We start from the raw sequence: 18165 nt of genomic DNA, 5'->3' as shown, positions 1-18165 counted from the left end.
GGAAAGGATCAGGGTGGAATTCGGGAGAGGCGTAAGAACTCAATAAAACTAAGACAAAACAAACACACAAACAAACCCCACGCCAACACCCAGCCCTTGGCCGGGATTCACTTGAACCGTGATTCCCTCTCCAGCCCCAGGCATGGCTTTTTGAGTCTACTTCAGTTAGGTATCACTCTCCTCCGTTGTAGAACTGAAACTGCACTGGCCTGGCTCAGTGTTTAGTTCAAGAGCGCTTGTTCTCGCAGAGGTCCTGGGTTTGATTCCCAGCACTCATATGGTGGCTCAGCAGCCATTTCTAACTCCAGTTCCAGGGGACCCAACTCCTCCTCCTGAGCTCCACAAGCAGCAGACACATATGTGGTGTACAAACACACACATGCAGACAAAACGCTCATCTACATCAAAGAACAAAAGGATGCGCTATAAGACCCACGTCTAATCCAAGCTGAAAGCAAGCAGGCCTGACTGGAGGCGGCATCTGGCCAAAAGACTTAGAAGGAGGCTCTGCACATGCCCACTCATGTCTGTATGGAGGGGCCTGGCACGACCCCAAGGGTCTTAGGACTACTTCACCAAGGGGCCAAGCCTAGTCAAACTCACTCCTTTGCTTGCCCTCTATTTCGCCTGCTCCACCTAATAATCCTGACAGATCTTGCAGAGTGACTGTGTGCGTGCACCTGGTGCCGTATACCTGGGAGTCCTTCAGCTCCCTCTCCCTTTCCTCTGCTAATCACACAAAGTGAGATACAAATTGGCCCAGCCAATCTGCACAGAGACAAGACCCCCAGCTCACTCAGACCCTGACACCCTCACCCTGAAGGCTTTCTCTCTAGGGTTAGGGGCCCAGTGAATGGTGCACTTTGGGATCAGGCTGGCCTGGAGACCCGGCCCCTGCTGTGGATTTGGTAACATTGCCTCACTTCTAAGACTTGAAGCATTCTCCCAGTGAACCTGGACCCTGTGCATGCCTGGGAGAGGAAAGAAGGCAAGGCCAGGCCGTGGAGCAGGCTGTACCGGGGACAGAAGAGGGGGGCACTTGGTGCTAGGCCAGGATGGTTCCTGTCTACTCCTCCTATTCTGGGGAGACGCTGAACACTGCCTCTGATAGGAGTGTCGGAGGAAGACATTTTTGGTCCTGAGGGAGAAGCTGGGCAGGGAGAAGTGTGACAGTGAGGTATATCCAGAGTCAGGAAGTAACGACCGGGGGAGTGGAGCTGGGCAAGGAAGGCGACTAAGAATGCACAGGGTTTCTCTGGAGGAGATGAACCTCTTCTAGAATTGGTGATCTCCGTACACTCACAGGAACCACTCATTTTAACTGACACACGAAACGGAAAAATTGTGTGTATCTGTGGCGGGTCCTACATGATACCAAACTAGGCTGGATAGACATACCTTAAAACATTTTTCACTATGGTGAAAATGTTGAAAATCTTTTCTTCCAGACCCCACAAGTGTAGTGCACACTGTTACCGTCGGTAGTCAGCTGTACGGTAACACACCAGAACGTGTTTCTAGCTGACTGTACTGTGACTTAGTTACCACTGAGATATCCTACCCACTCCCACTCTACCCAGCCCCCGGTTACCACAGTTCTGCCTGCAACGTCTATGAGGTCAACTCCTGTTTTCAAAAACTGTTTTCCTTTTCTTTTACTTTGTGTATACGGTTGTTTTTGTCTGTAAGCGGTGTCTCTGAGCCATGCCCATGTCTGGTGCCCATGGAGGTCTCAAGAGGGTGCAGGCTGCTCTGGGACTGGAGCTACAGACAATTGTGAGCTGCCATGTGGGTGCCGGGAACTGAACGTGGGGCCTCTGCAAGAGCAGCCAGGGTTCTCAGCGCTAACCCATTTATCGCTCCAACCCCAAGACCAAGTCTCTGAGATTCCGTAGGCAAGCGCGATCACGTGGCTCTTGGCTTTCCGAGCCTGGCTTATCTCGCTAAGGTCATGGTCTACATCTGGTTCCACCCACGTCTTATGGCTGAATAGCATCCATCCCACTGCGTGCACGGCACCCTCTCTTTATCCACTAGCTGGATGACCGGAACGAGCCTGTTTCCCCGTCTTTTTTCTGCGTTTGGAGACAAGCTCTCATTATGTAGAGCAGGCTTGGACTCACCCAGTCTGGCCTCAAACTCATGATCACCTCTGTCTCGGGCCTCCAGTCCTGGGATCGGAGGCACGCACCACCATGCTTGGCTGTTGCATTTCTTAGTAATTGTGGACACTGTCACCATAACATGAAAACACAGGATGCCATTTGGTCGTACCGCAGATCTATTTTTTTTTTCATTTTTTTTTTTTTTTTTTGGTTCTTTTTTTCGGAGCTGGGGACCGAACCCAGGGCCTTGCGCTTCCTAGGTAAGCGCTCTACCACTGAGCTAAATCCCCAGCCCCTCATTTTTTTTTTTAAAAAAAGAAACCCCACCCTTGCTTTTTATAGCAGCACTAATACACACACAGGCACATCTAATACACACACAGGCACATACAAGCACACACACACACACACACACACACACACACACACACACACACACACCACGGCAGGCACATGAAGATCAACCCTTTCTCTTTATCTTGTTGGGGTCTCTTGTTTGCTGCTTATGTACGCCAGGCTCACTGGCCCTTGGTCTTCCAAGGTTCTACCCATCTGTGCCTTGCATCGCACAGTGGGAGCACTGAGATTGCAGACCCACACTACTGCACTTGACCTTACAAAGGTTCCAGGGATTTGACCTCGGGTCCTGACACTTGCACAGCAAGCCCTTCACCCACTGAGGCAGGTCCCCAGCCTAGGACACACTCTAAATGAATGACAGTAATACGTACAAAGTCAATAGTACAGAATAGAACAGATGCATCTATGCTAGAACCGATTAGGAGTGTTTGGGGGTGGGCAGGCAGGAGAAGGATACTAGAGAGAGGAGGAAAAAAATATCCAAACCTTTAGTTGAACTAAGACCTGAGAAGGTTTAAGATACACGCTCCTAAAATAACCTCTACCTAAAAACGCCTGGCTCTGACTCCTATGGTTAAGTTAGGCTTTTCATGTTTCCCCCTACCCCCCAAGGAAAAAAACATTTAGTTGAATTACAACCTGAAGAACGCACAAAGGGACCAGAAAGACCAAAGAAGAGAAAATACACATTGTGCAAATGAGGACAACCAGAGCCTGGTACGGTGGCTTGTGCCTGTGATCCCAGCACTTGGGCTGAAGCAGGAGGCTCGTGGCAAGTTTTTTTTTTGGTTCTTTTTTTCCGGAGCTGGGGACCGAACCCAGGGCCTTGCGCTTCCTAGGTAAGCGCTCTACCACTGAGCCACTGAGCTAAATCCCCAGCACCTCGTGGCAAGTTTGAGGCCAGTGTGGGCGACGTGTAGTCACTTCTAGGCCAGCCTGGGCTGCGTGGCAAGACTCATTCACAGGCAGGCAGGCAGGCAAGCAGAGGTGACCAAACAAACGTTTTGAAAGAAGACCTGAACCGAGACTCTTCACTGCTTGTCCCCAGGTAGGCAGCCAAGGACATTTTGTCTTGCTGGGCTCTGACTTGATGATCAAATGTTCTTTTTTTTTATTTTCTCCAAGATTTATTTTTATTTTATGAGTATGGGTGTTTTACCTGCATTTACACCATGTGCCTCGGGTATCAGAAAAGGATGTTGGATCCCCTCAAACTGGAGTTAGGGACAGCCAGGTGAGCTGCCAGGTAGGTGCTGGGAACTGAACCCAGGACCTCTGGAAGCATAGCCAGTGGTTTTAACCACTGAGCCATCTCTCCAGCCAGATTACATGTTCTCAAAGAAACCAAAGACGGGCTTGACATTTGAGCAATGCTTTACTGATTTAATTATGTAAACTGATGCCAATAGGGAATCAAGGCAGAGAGATGACTCGAGGCTTAAATGTTGGGCTTTCTCTGGCAACCTACACGGTAAGTACACATGGCATTTCCCTACGGCAGAACAAGGGTTTAATTATGCTTAGATTTCTAAGTAGACACTTGTAATTTTTTTCTTTTTTTGCTGTGGCTAACTTCAACCTGTACGTCTGTCAAGAAAGGGACACAAACGAACCAGCGAAGAATGCGGTCTGTGTACAGTTTTGACTATAGAACTGGTGGAGAATAGCTTCAAAGGTTTACAAGCTGGGTTTGGTGGCTTTAAACTGGCAACAGAGGCCTTGATGTCGCATTTGTCTGATGTTCTGAGAGCCCTTATAAACTGCGCCATACCGCCCCAGCTTTATACACATCTCGATATGATCTTGAATAAAACCAAGTTTCATTCAGTTCTTCTACATAATAGGCATTTACTAATGTCTAATGAATTAAATAGAAGCTCTCTGGCCATGTCTAAAAATAGCTCATTAGACCAGAATAGCTCCTGGCCTGGTTCAGAGAAGAAGACAGCCCAGGGTCACTTATTAAACCAGTCTGTGTATCCCATCTTTGTTTTTGAAATCACAAAGCAAATGACTTATTAAAATCCTGGGACCAGGCTGGGGAGATGGCTCAGTGGTTAGAGCACCGACTGCTCTTCCTGAGGTCCTGAGTTCAAATCCCAGCAACCACATGGTGGCTCACAACCATCTGTAACGGGATCTGATACCCTCTTCTGGTGTGTCTGAAGACAGCTACAGTGTTCTTAGATATAATAAAAAAAAAAAAAAATCCTGGGACCTTATGTCCACTTGTGCCTAACATCACCCTGAGAAGAGCCGTCCCCACAGTTCAGTCCTCCATCCTTGCTCTGTGACGGAAATGTGTGTGCAAATGGGTAGATCTGTGACTACCAGATCGCAGGACATGAAGTCCACTAGCTTTGGGATTTGGGGGCTTCATGAGAGCTCACTGAGCATAAGATTTTAAAACCCCGAGAATCTGGGTGACTGTTTTTGCCCAAGTCATAGGTGAAAATTGTTAGGAAGCATTGTGGGGTGTTCCCCAAACCCTCAAAGAACTGGGCATAGATCAGGGTTAAATTCCTTAGAAGTCAACTCTGTGAAGACCTCTCTGCTCTTTCCAGCCTTCCAAATCCCATTATTTTCTAAGAGACGCTTCAATGGATCCTTGGGCAGATCAGGTTTAAAAAAAAACATCAAGAGTAAAGACTCAAGCCAGCCATGGTGGCACATGCACTTGGAGGCAGCACTTGGGAGGCAGAGCTGGGAAGATCTCTGAGAGTTCAAGGCCAGCCTGGTCTACAAAGCAAGTTCCAGGGCAGCCAGGGCTGTTCACAAAGAACACCCAGTCTCAAAAAAAAAAAAAAAAAAAAAAAAAAAAAGAAAAAAAGAAAAGGAACTCAAGACTGTGTGATTTTGCTTCCAGAAGGGACAGACACGGGATGTTTCATGAAGTGGTTTAGTAAGCCTGCCGCCCGGGCCAGGTTGAGAACATGTTGCCTACCATCCCCAGATCTCCATTCGATGGGGGGTATCTTGAAACACAAACAAATCTTTCAAACGGTCTACTGTTCTCAGGTTTGCTAGTGCCGTGTGCCAGTCTGGATGGGAAGCCTGGACTTTGTAAAGATCCACGGAGACTCTGAGTCTGTCTGAAAGGGAGCTGTGTTTATCCTGTGGGATGGCTCTCCTGCCCCCGGCCTGGGTTATCAGTGCCTTCAGGTCCTCTCGGGGCTAGGCTGCCCTAAGTTATTATCCGTGGCCAGAGATCTGCTCCACGGCCATGTGCAGAATTTACTATGATGATAAAGAAAACACCAGTTCACAGGGAAGTATTCCAAGACACCCAACAGGGCTTTGTATGATGGTCCTCAAATGGGGGTGGGGTGGGGAGGGCTGGGGGCCAAATTAACCAACCAACAGCATCTGAAAGCTTTAGAGAGACAACCACTCACCATCGTGAAACTTCTGGACCGAGAACTGCTGCTCCGGCTCTCTAGGCTGCCGCCTCTGCTCAAGTCGCTGAGCCCACCGCTGGGTGACATATCAGAGTCCATGTCCAAAGACTCTGGTTTCTGCTGGTTCCCAGGCATCCCCACAAAGAGCTGTCACTAGCTTAGCTCACAGGAAACAGGGTAGGAGCCAGGGGCCCATTCTGAAGCAGGGGAGGAGGTCTTCTAGGGAAATAAAACATATAGCAGAAGTTAGTGACTTGAACCATGCCTGGTCTCTCTGACGCGCTCTAAAATAGAAGATCAGCCCCACGCTCATGGACAGGAAGAATTAACGCTGAAAATGGCTGTCTTACCAAAAGCAGTCTACAGATTCAATGCAATCTCGTCAAAATGCCAAAACACTCTTTTTTTACAAAAATAGAAAAAAAATCAAATTCTTTTTGAAGATATATTTATTTATTATACATAAGCACACTGTAGCTGTCTTCAGACACACCAGAAGAGGGCATCAGATCTCATTACAGATGGTTGTAAGCCACCATGTGGTTGCTGGGAATTGAACTCAGGACCTCTGGAAGAGCGGTCAGTGCTCTTAACCACTGAGCCATCTCTCCAGCCTGTCTGAATGATTTTTATGAGGGAATAGAAGCATTACAAATGACACTGTTGTTGGGACTTGGTAAAAGAAGTCTGGCCATCTTCCTTTGTCCTGAGGGTCTCCACTCCTAGGCTCTGGTACATCCTCCCATGGCTTTCCTGGCCTATCTGCCTTAGCCACCGCAAAACAGGTGCCTTCTCCAGGTCACTGCACTTGGGGACCAGAGATAAGATGGTCGGAGGCACGAGTGGCATCTCTAAGACTGAAGGGTGTCTGAGGCCCGATGAGGACCCAGTGAAGGATATCTAAGGCTGTGAGTTCTATGGAGGGTGGAAAATCCTAGGAGGTGACCCTAGCAAGGAGGTCATGTCCATATTATTTCCAGGAACAACGGCTTCCATGGTTAAGAGCACTGACTGCTCTTCCACAGAAACTAGGTTTGGTTCCTGGCACCTACATCAGGTGGCTCACAACTGGCTAAACTGTAGTTATAGAGGATACAATGATCTCTGGCCTTTGTGGGCCCTCACACACACAGTACACACTCAAATAAACACAGGCACACACAATTACACAGATAAATGAAAATGAATATTTTTTAAAAGTTTCGCTTATGCTCAAGGATATACATGAACACACACACACACACACACACACACACACACACACACACACAATTATTTTCTTTTAAAGTGCCAAACCAGGCATGGTGACACACACCATTACTTGCAGACGAGTCTGTAAGTTCAAGGCCAGCTTGAATAGCCAGGACTACTCAGAGAAATCTGTCTTGAAAAAAAAAAATCAAAAAGAAAAGAAAAAGAAAACATGATCTTGTAAGGTCATTTTCTGACTTCCTTAGCAGAGGACCTAGCCCAGCGCCCTAAACACCAAAAGAGTTCGGTAAAATATTCTAGAAGATCAAAGAGACGACGAAGAGGAGCAGGCCTCCGGCTGACTGATTTACTAGACACAGACATTTGTGGAGAAAATCAGTCAATCTAGACATCTGCAAGAGGATTCCACCTGTGGGCAAGAATCTAAGAATGGGTTTAAAGAGAGATCCCCACCCCAATTCTCTTCATGTTTTCAGTGATGAAGCCCAGGTTAACTCAAGAGCAAGGTTAGGAAACCAGAAAAGTCTGAACAAACTCAGCTTTGAGAAGATACCATTATATGATATAGTGTGGGGAAAGACTCAAAGTGTCTACAGCCATAAGCCAAGCATGCTGGCATATCCAACACTGTGTGTGTGTGTGTGTGTGTGTGTGTGTGTGTGTGTGTGTGTGTGTGTGTGTAGCACAAGTTGGAAGACAGCCTAAGCTATATAACCAGACACTGTCTTAAAACAAAAAACAACAGAGCCCATGCCTGTAGTCCCAGTACTTAGAAGGCGGAGGCAGAAGGACCGGAGGGACCAGAGAAGTTCAAGGCTTCAGCTACATAGAGAATTGAAGGTCAGCCTGGCCTATATGAGACCCTATCTCAAAGCCCTAACCAAACCACCACAACAAAAAGCCAAAGGCTTCGAAACCACGTGGCCTTAAACGTAGTTATATAAATAGCTAAATGACTCATAGCATGAAAGCCAGTCTTTCAGATAGATACACAAGGACTGGACTCCAATAGTCAGTCTCAAAAGAGTCTAACACCTAGCATGCACCTCGTATAACCAGAGAGTGGGACAACAGGGGCCAGCACCAGCAGCTAGGCCCAGCGAAAGGTAGATTCATGTGTTTCTGCTGTGCTCCTGGACCGGTGGGAGTCAGGTTAAGGAGCCAGCCGGCCCAGGCTAATTCTTGCATCCTCCCTGTGGGTCCCACCCACTGACTCAGCTCACAATGGGTCCTGACCTGAGTGAAACACAGCTCCAAGGAAAGGGGTGGGGCTGTCGCGCACCAGCCTTCCCCAGGAGTCAGCAAGGTGAGGGCGTGGGGGATAGGAAGTGCTGATTCACCCACACAGTTCAGAACTCCCCAGCCCCTGGGAAGGATCTGGAACTGTGCCTGTCTGGGCAGGGATGGCATGTGAGCCCTCACCGTGTGGCCGGGAGGTAGTGACTTAGACACCTACAGTATGTGTTGCTGTAATTTTAAAAGCTAAGAAAGAAACTGTACACTTAGGTTTCCGTAGGCTGTGCTGTTCTCTGTCTCTCTGTCTCTCTGTCTCTCTGTCTCTGTCTCTGTCTGTCTCTCTCTCTCTCTCTCTCTCTCTCTGTCTCTCTCTCTCTCTGTCTCTCTCTCTCATGTATGAGGAAGATAAGCAGGGTCTTCTATAAGGGAACAGAAGAGAGCAGCTCCACGTGCCTCCTGGACATTAACTGTTGACTTCTAAAAGAACTGAGAATTTGAGGATTTGAGGCACCCTAGGAACCGTGCATACAGGATTTCACGGTCCACTGTGATCTAAAAGAGTGAGCAAAGAGGCAATCCCCATCTGGCCCCGAACGGCACACAGCACACCCTGAGACAGGGACCCTTGATCTGAGCAGGCAGGAGCGACAGTTCAGAGCACAGCCATAGGTCCACGAGGGTCATCACCACTTGGAAATATCTATCGTCCGAGCAGAAGGTATGGAGAAACCGACTCTTCTCGAAGTTACAGGGGTGGAGAGCAAGCTTTAGGGAAAAATCCCAAAGACCAGGAATACAACCATGTCTCCATACATTTCGGTGCTTCCTGTGTTTACGTCCCATTATTTATTCGAAGCACCCCAGCCCAGTTTATCCTTTGAGCAAGGAAAACATTCATTCATTCATCATCTTAGTGAGTCTGCATCTGCCCAGCATGGTTTAGTCTGGGGGACAGCAGCCAGCTGAGGAGAGAAGTCTAACAGCTATTGAGTTATGACTGTGAAAAGGTGAGTGACATAGAGCACCTCCCACCCCTCACTAGCTGCAGTGAGCTTGTTGGATCCAAAAAAGAAAAAAAAGAGCATCTCATTTTCTTCTTACTAGAACATTCCAGAAGGTTGTTGCACCTCCTAGAAGGTAAGCCCACTCTCTCCCTTCCGGGACCCCACTGCTTGTCAATAACCATTAGTAGGCACACACAACAACCCGAGCCACGACGTCTCACCATCCTGCACCTGAAAGCTACTGAGTCTGTGGAATCTTAACGCTGACCTCTTCTCTCAAAGGCCCACTCACAGGCAGAGAACTCTGAAGACACTGCTGGCTCTTCCCACCTCCTGACACTCATACCCAGCCAGCCCTGCAAAGTCTCCTGACTTCCAATAGCAACGTGTCCATTTCGTCCTAGCCCTCTCCCTAGTACAGACCCGATGCTGCCCACGATGACGCATTGCCAACCCACCACACCCATCCTGATGTTCGCCTGTCTTCCTGTCATTCTTCCTACACTTTCCCACCACTATTCCACCGGATCACACCACTTGGGCTCTAAACCCCTCCCTACAGACGTCATAATCAAACGGACTGCAGAAGACTCCAACAGCAGGGCTATGATGTGATGGGACCAATGTTTACACTACAGAACATCAGGATAAACCAACCTCGTCATATACACTCCATCCACCGGGTATGGTGGCACACCCCTATAAGCTCAGTACTCAGGAGGCTGACGTAGAAGGCAGGAGAACGAAAGGCCATCCTGAGCTACATACCCAGATCCCGTCTACAAACAAGAAACATCCTTTCGGTTTTATACAGATAGATGAGAACGGCTGACGTGCCGGGTCACAAAGCAAGTCTCGGCACATTTCAAATCCGACATTAAGAGACTCTCTTTTGACAATATAACTGTAGCACAAGCCAGCAAGGATAACTAGAAGAATCCAGGCAAGTAGCTGTGAGAACTGAGTCCTGGGGTTGGAGAAATGGCTCAGGTGTTAAGAATGCTTGCTACTCTTTAATTTCATTCTTCCTGAGTTCAGTTCTCAGGCCCAGTGTTGAACTCCAGCTCTTGAGGATCTGATACTCTTTCCTGAGGATGGACACACACACACACACACACACACACACACACACACACACACACACACACACGCACACACACAGACACACACGCATACACACACAGACACATACATACATACACACATGCATACACACACATACATACACACATACACATACATACACACACACGCATGCACACACACAGACACACACAGACACATACATACATACACATACACACACATACACATACACACACACGCACGCACACACAGACACACACAGACACACACACGCATACATACATACACATACACACACATACACACACGCACGCGCGCACACACACACAGACACACACACATACATACATACATACACATACACACACACACTACACACACACACGGCATATACATAAACATACATAAAGTGTAAAAAAAAACGTAAAAACTCAGTTCTAAAAAGCTCTTGGAAACTATCTATATTAGAAAGTTCTTCAAGTTGAATGGGATGTTAGAGGGACGTTAGAAATGGTCCTAGGATGCAGTCAGGACTTGTGGTGTCAGAAAAGGAGGCAGAGACATCACAAACTGAATCCATTCCAACGTAAGCTGGGCAAAACCAAAAACAGAGCGGAAGACAGAAGAGACACGGAAACAGAGAACCTGGATTTAAATAAACAACAATAACAACAACACCTTCCGAGCAGAGCAGGACCCTTGGGCGACCTGAGCCCTTCCTTCCTCCATTCATGGGGATTTTCAGAACTTGCCTCCCCAAAACAGGACACAAAACAACCTAGTAAAGAAATAATCTTTAACTTGGTCCTGAAAAATCTCAATACGATGATATAGTGACTAAACGACTTCTTCTTTTTTTTTTATTAACTTGAGTATTTCTTATATACATTTTGAGTGTTATTCCCTTTCCCAGTTTCCGGGCAAACATCCCCCTCCCCCCTCCCCTTCCTTATGGGTGCTCCCCTCCCCATCCTCTCCCCCTTGCCGCCCTCCCCCCAACAATCTAGTTCACTGGGGGTTCAGTCATAGCAGGACCCAGGGCTTCCCCTTCCACTGGTGCTCTTACTAGGTAAACGACTTCTTAAAAGATGTTTTGTTTTGTTTTGTTTTTGTTTTTCCCTTGACCCTTGAGGACATTAAAATGCAAGTGTTTCACAGTAGGAACCGTTTAGAATGGTCCTGGCTGGTCACCATGAGTGGGCTTCACATATGGCGAAAGCCCGTGAAACAGAGACCAAGCAAGCAGAGCGGCCATTGTGGGCCTCTGGGCCAGGGGCTCCTGACAACATTCGTTCCTATGAACGGGCACCCGAGTGGCTTTTGTGTGACAGGTGTTTCGTTTTACAGCAAGATGGAAACGCTACTCTCAGAGTCTCTATCTGGCTGTGATCCCTCTGTGTGTGAAGCTCACGTATGTTAACAAGAACACGTCTGAACACGTCTGACAACTCGGAGTTCACAGGAGAAGGCGGCATGTCATGGTGCTGACCATTTCAGCAAATCAACTCTTGGGGTTTCTTTGTTTTTCAGGACAGGGTTTCTCTCTGCATAGCTCCTGGCACTGCATCTGCTGACCAGACTAACCTGGCACTCATACTGACCCACCTGCCTTTGCCTCCCTGTGCTGGGATGAAAGGCATTCGGTCACCATCTCCCAGAGGCTAATTTATCCTTTATAGAAAACCGACTCCCAATATCCTTTTCCATTATTCAAAAACTTGAAGAGTTAAAAAAAAATTCTGAGTCATTCTTACTTGATTCTCTTTTCCATTAAAAAAGGGGGAATAAAGAAATTCATCGGAGGAGACATAGAGATAAAGTTTGGAGCAGAGACTGACTGAAAGGCCATCCAGAGATTGCCCCACCTGGGGATCCAGATGATATACACACAGCCACCAAACCCAGACAATATTGCTGAGGCCAAGAAGTGCATGCTGACAGGAGCCTGACATAGCTGTCTCCTGAGAGGCTCTGCCAGAGCGTGACAAATACAGAGGCGAATGCTAGCATCAAACCATTGAACTGAGAACGGGGTCCCCATTGGAGGAGTTAGAGAAAGGATTGAAGGAGATAAAGGTCCTTTCAACCCCATAAGAACAACAATACCAACCAACCAGAGCTCCCAGGGACTAAACCACCATCTAAAGAGTACACATGGACAGACCCATGGCTCCAGCTGCATATGTAGCAGAGGATAGCCTTGTTGGGCACCAATGGGAGGAGAAGCCTTTGGTCCTGCCAAGGCTTGACCCCCCATTGTAGGGGAATGTTGGGGGTGGGAGTGGGAAGGGGTGGTTGGGGAGGGGAATACCTTCATAGAAGAAGTAGGAGGGGGGATGGGATGGGGGCTTATGGTTGGAAAACTGAGAAAGGGAATAACATTTGAAATGAAAATAAAAAATTTTCCAATAAAAAAATAAATAAATTATAAACCTCATCCACAAAGCACCTTGACTCAAGTCAAGACAGAACACGGTTAGCTCTGAGCCCAGTTCTCAGCTCACTTAGAAAAACTGCAGCCTGACTTTCCACAGAAAGCCAGAGTCCCTGCCTCCTCTTCCTCTCACGCCCAAGCTGCCCATTCAGAAGCTTCCCCGGAACTGACCTAACCGAAGGTCGATCCCGGGACTCATTCTCTTCTAAGGACTTCTCCTTTCAAAAACTTTCTTAAATGCAGAACAAATACTTACTCCCACAGCCTCTAGCACCCTGCCAAGTCCTTCAGCAGTCCTTCTCGGACTCCAGGTACAGACCTATCAAACCGGCAGCCTTTGTATTTTCCTAATATACACCGCAGGGAACCCATCTGTAGGCACACCGACTCGGAGTCATCCTCCCTGTCCTCACCTCTTCCACCCAAATGCCCACAACGCAAGCCCTTTTATTTATTTCCACAAAACGCCAGTCTCCACAGCTTCCTGTTGCTCTTTCCCCCAGCCTAGCTCTTTCCCCCAGCCTTCTAAATCCAGCTCAAAACTGCACCGAACTTGGGGGCTGGAGAGATGGCTCAGTGGTTGGGAGCGCCGACTGCTCTTCCTGAGGTCCTGAGTTCAAGTCCCAGCGACCGCATGGTGGCTCACAACCATCTGTGGTGGGATCTGATGCCCTCTTCTGGTGTGTCTGAAGGCAGCTACAGTGTACTCATACAATAAAATAAAATCTTAAAAAAAAAATAAATTTATAAAAAAAAACTGCACCGAACTTATCACTCCTTCCTTCCGCCATGATATATCCATATTCTCCCCCAGACCCGACACACACCCACCCAGCACACACACTCAAGTGCTTGTGACTTGGTCTCCTGTAGCCCAGGCTGGCTTCAAACTCTCTATGTTCCACGTCAAGGCCTTGAACTGCAACTCTTGCCTCTACCTTCCCAGGGCACCACCACGTCCAGTTTCTTTGGTGCCGGGATCAAACCTGGGCTCTGTGCATACGAGGTAACCATTCTACCAAGAGAACCACACTCCAGTCCCTCTGTCCTGAACTTCTACATCTTACCGTCCTTTCTGCTCCATTCTGTTGGTCTTGCTGTCCATATTCCATTACTGCAACTGTGTGTATGCGTGAGAGTGTGTGAGTGTATATGTGTGTGTGTCTGTGTGTGTGTGTGAGAGAGTGGTGTGAGTGTATGTGTGTGTGTGTGTATGCGTGAGAGTGTGTGAGTGTATATGTGTGTGTGTGTGTCTCTGTGTGTGTGTGTGTGAGAGAGTGGTGTGAGTGTATGTGTGTGTGTGTGTGTGCGTGAGAGTGTGTGAGTGTATATGTGTGTGTGTGTGTCTCTGTGTGTGTGTGTGTGAGAGAGTGGTGTGAGTGTATGTGTGTGTGTGTGTATGAGTGAGAGTGTGTGAGTGTATATGTGTGTGTGTCTCTGTGTGTGTGTGTGTGAGAGAGTGGTGTGAGTGTATGTGTGTGTGTGTGTATGAGTGAGAGTGTGTGAGTGTATATGTGTGTGTGTCTCTGTGTGTGTGTGTGTGAGAGAGTGGTGTGAGTGTATGTGTGTGTGTGTGTATGCGTGAGAGTGTGTGAGTGTATATGTGTGTGTGTGTGTCTCTGTGTGTGTGTGTGTGAGAGAGTGGTGTGAGTGTATGTGTGTGTGTGTGTGTGCGTGAGAGTGTGTGAGTGTATATGTGTGTGTGTGTGTCTCTGTGTGTGTGTGTGTGAGAGAGTGGTGTGAGTGTATGTGTGTGTGTGTGTATGAGTGAGAGTGTGTGAGTGTATATGTGTGTGTGTCTCTGTGTGTGTGTGTGTGAGAGAGTGGTGTGAGTGTATGTGTGTGTGTGTGTATGAGTGAGAGTGTGTGAGTGTATATGTGTGTGTGTCTCTGTGTGTGTGTGTGTGAGAGAGTGGTGTGAGTGTATGTGTGTGTGTGTGTATGCGTGAGAGTGTGTGAGTGTATATGTGTGTGTGTGTGTCTCTGTGTGTGTGTGTGTGAGAGAGTGGTGTGAGTGTATGTGTGTGTGTGTGTGTGCGTGAGAGTGTGTGAGTGTATATGTGTGTGTGTGTGTCTCTGTGTGTGTGTGTGTGAGAGAGTGGTGTGAGTGTATGTGTGTGTGTGTGTATGAGTGAGAGTGTGTGAGTGTATATGTGTGTGTGTCTCTGTGTGTGTGTGTGTGAGAGAGTGGTGTGAGTGTATGTGTGTGTGTGTGTATGAGTGAGAGTGTGTGAGTGTATATGTGTGTGTGTCTCTGTGTGTGTGTGTGTGAGAGAGTGGTGTGAGTGTATGTGTGTGTGTGTGTATGCGTGAGAGTGTGTGAGTGTATATGTGTGTGTGTGTGTCTCTGTGTGTGTGTGTGTGAGAGAGTGGTGTGAGTGTATGTGTGTGTGTGTGTGTGCGTGAGAGTGTGTGAGTGTATATGTGTGTGTGTGTGTCTCTGTGTGTGTGTGTGAGAGAGTGGTGTGAGTGTATGTGTGTGTGTGTGTATGAGTGAGAGTGTGTGAGTGTATATGTGTGTGTGTCTCTGTGTGTGTGTGTGTGAGAGAGTGGTGTGAGTGTATGTGTGTGTGTGTGTATGAGTGAGAGTGTGTGAGTGTATATGTGTGTGTGTCTCTGTGTGTGTGTGTGTGAGAGAGTGGTGTGAGTGTATGTGTGTGTGTGTGTATGCGTGAGAGTGTGTGAGTGTATATGTGTGTGTGTGTGTCTCTGTGTGTGTGTGTGAGAGAGTGGTGTGAGTGTATGTGTGTGTGTGTGTGTGCGTGAGAGTGTGTGAGTGTATATGTGTGTGTGTGTCTCTGTGTGTGTGTGTGTGAGAGAGTGGTGTGAGTGTATGTGTGTGTGTGTGTATGAGTGAGAGTGTGTGAGTGTATATGTGTGTGTGTCTCTGTGTGTGTGTGTGTGAGAGAGTGGTGTGAGTGTATGTGTGTGTGTGTGTATGCGTGAGAGTGTGTGAGTGTATATGTGTGTGTGTGTGTCTCTGTGTGTGTGTGTGAGAGAGTGGTGTGAGTGTATGTGTGTGTGTGTGTATGAGTGAGAGTGTGTGAGTGTATATGTGTGTGTGTCTCTGTGTGTGTGTGTGTGAGAGAGTGGTGTGAGTGTATGTGTGTGTGTGTGTATGCGTGAGAGTGTGTGAGTGTATATGTGTGTGTGTGTGTCTCTGTGTGTGTGTGTGAGAGAGTGGTGTGAGTGTATGTGTGTGTGTGTGTATGCGTGAGAGTGTGTGAGTGTATATGTGTGTGTGTGTGTCTCTGTGTGTGTGTGTGTGTGAGAGAGTGGTGTGAGTGTATGTGTGTGTGTGTGTATGCGTGAGAGTGTGTGAGTGTATATGTGTGTGTGTGTGTCTCTGTGTGTGTGTGTGTGAGAGAGTGGTGTGAGTGTATGTGTGTGTGTATGCGTGAGAGTGTGTGAGTGTATATGTGTGTGTGTCTGTATGTGTGTGTATTCACAATATTGTGGATGATACTTGTCAGCAAATATAATCAATATCCATTACTTAACTACATCCCCATCATATGTACTTTTTGAGACAGGGTCTGTCTTAGGGTTTTACTGCTGTGAACAGACACCATGACCAAGGCAACTCTCAGAAGGACAACATTTAATCAGACTGGCTTACAGGTTCAGAGGTTCAGTCCATTATCATCAAGGTGGGAACATGGCAGAAAGGCTTGGCACTGGAGAAGGACCTGAGAGGTCTATGTCTTCATCTAAAGAATCAGACGGTCCTCAGGAGGGTCTCAAAGCACACCCCCACAGCAATGACATACTTCCAACAAGGTCACGCCTACTCCAGCAAGGCCACACCTCCTAATAGTGCCACTCCCTGGGCCAAGCACATTCAAACCACCATAAGGTCTCTACGTGGCCTTGGTTAGTATAATCGCAAGGGGATCTGTTTGTTTCCGGCTCCTAAATGCTGGGATTAAAGGCATATACCACTGTGCCCAGCTAAAACCCCACATTTTAGAACTCTAAAACCATCTTACTTTCTTGAAATCCTAAAAGTAGATTTGTTTCTGACACAGGGCCTTGAATCCAGCTCAAGCTGGTCCGAAACTCCACTTTCCTTGGATAGCCTCGGGTGTTTTGTCGTTTTGTTTTTTTCTTTTTCTTTTTCTTTTTTAGCAGTAGGAGGGTTCAAAGCCAGGGACCCAGAGCCTTGTTCATACAAGGCAAGGGCTCTACCGCACTGGGCCTTGAACTCAACCTCTCACACACATGCTAAATAAGCATGCTATTACTCCATGCCCTGAGCTACATCCTCAGTTTTTTTAAAAATGTGTTTGAGATGGGTCTCCATTGACAGGCTGGCCTTGAACTTGTGATCTTCCTCCCTCAAGTAGCTGGGATTGGAGACCTGTGCCCCGAGGCCTGGCAGTGTTCTTACTTTCTGACAGGTTTTAAGTAAAAAGCAAAGACCTTAAATCCTAATAAGACACGCAGGGAGAGGCAAGATGACTGCTAATTTGATCTTTGAAAGCACAGACTAGGCTTCATTTAGATATCTGCATTTTAGGAAAACTCTCTCAGAGCAAAGTAGGAAAACAATAGTAATGTCAAACGCTCTCTCTTGTTAATGTTTTCAACTACTAATAGGAGGTAAAACTGGAATAAGAACTTCACAGCGCATGGAAGTAAGTGATGGCCTACATTTCAGCAAACAAGCCCGCAGGAAGTAACAGTCCAGGGGTAGAGGTCTCCTCACTAGTGTACTGTCTCTGAACAAGAGAAGAAAATCTCACCTAGGACAGCCTATGTAGCAGGAGCCAGACAGCAGGACTGAACTCTGGGAAACATAATACAGTGGGGTCTTTGCCCAGACCGTGGCTGCGAGTTTTCACTCAGCTCTTATTTTAAAAACTGACATTTTAGGTGCCTATTTTTGTTTGGTGTGGTTTAATCCCAGCACTCAGAGGCAGAAGTAGAGAGAGAGGCAGAGAGGGAGGCAGAGAGGGAGGCAGAGAAGGAGGCAGAGACGCAGAGACAGGCGGATATCTGTGAGTTCAAGGCCAACCTAGTCTATGTATGGAGTTCAAGGACAGCCAGAGCGATGTAAGGAGACCATATCTCAAAATAAACAAAACACCCCCGCCCCCAACGATCGAAAAAAAAAAAAGTACAAAAAGCTTATTTTCTTTCTAGATATCAGGGGCAAGGTTAGAAAAACAGATGAAAACCCGAGTTAAGCTATTCTTCTGAGAAAGAATGTTGTGTGCTTTATTCTGCAAATCCTACAGAGCGAGCACCCCACTACGTGCTGCCAGGTATGATAAGATTCGGCCCCTGTGACTCAGAAGCAACAATCGCACCTTCTTGCTTTACAAAGC

General features: G+C 47.4%; 1 protein-coding gene across 6 annotated transcripts in view; it reads right to left on the bottom strand.

Annotated features, from left to right (window-relative positions):
* Proser2 (proline and serine rich 2) overlaps positions 1-18165 on the bottom strand; it is a 34218-nt gene that overhangs the window by 8120 nt on the left and 7933 nt on the right. For 4 of the 6 annotated variants that reach the window (XM_087591535.1, NM_001400808.1, XM_087591534.1 and 1 more), the window contains 1 exon segment: positions 5861-6082. Coding sequence is in view for 3 of the 6 variants with exons in the window: in NM_001400808.1 (NP_001387737.1) it covers positions 5861-5998 (138 nt within the window). In the remaining 3 variants the exon portion in view is untranslated. 6 annotated transcript variants of the gene reach the window in all.

This window comes from Rattus norvegicus, chromosome 17 (assembly GCF_021556685.1).
Source record: "Rattus norvegicus strain SHRSP/BbbUtx chromosome 17, alternate assembly SHRSP_T2T, whole genome shotgun sequence".
In the NCBI taxonomy this organism is placed as follows: Eukaryota; Metazoa; Chordata; class Mammalia; order Rodentia; family Muridae; genus Rattus; species Rattus norvegicus.
The sequence above is the reverse complement of the archived record's forward strand: the minus strand, read 5'-3'. Positions and strand labels throughout refer to the sequence as shown.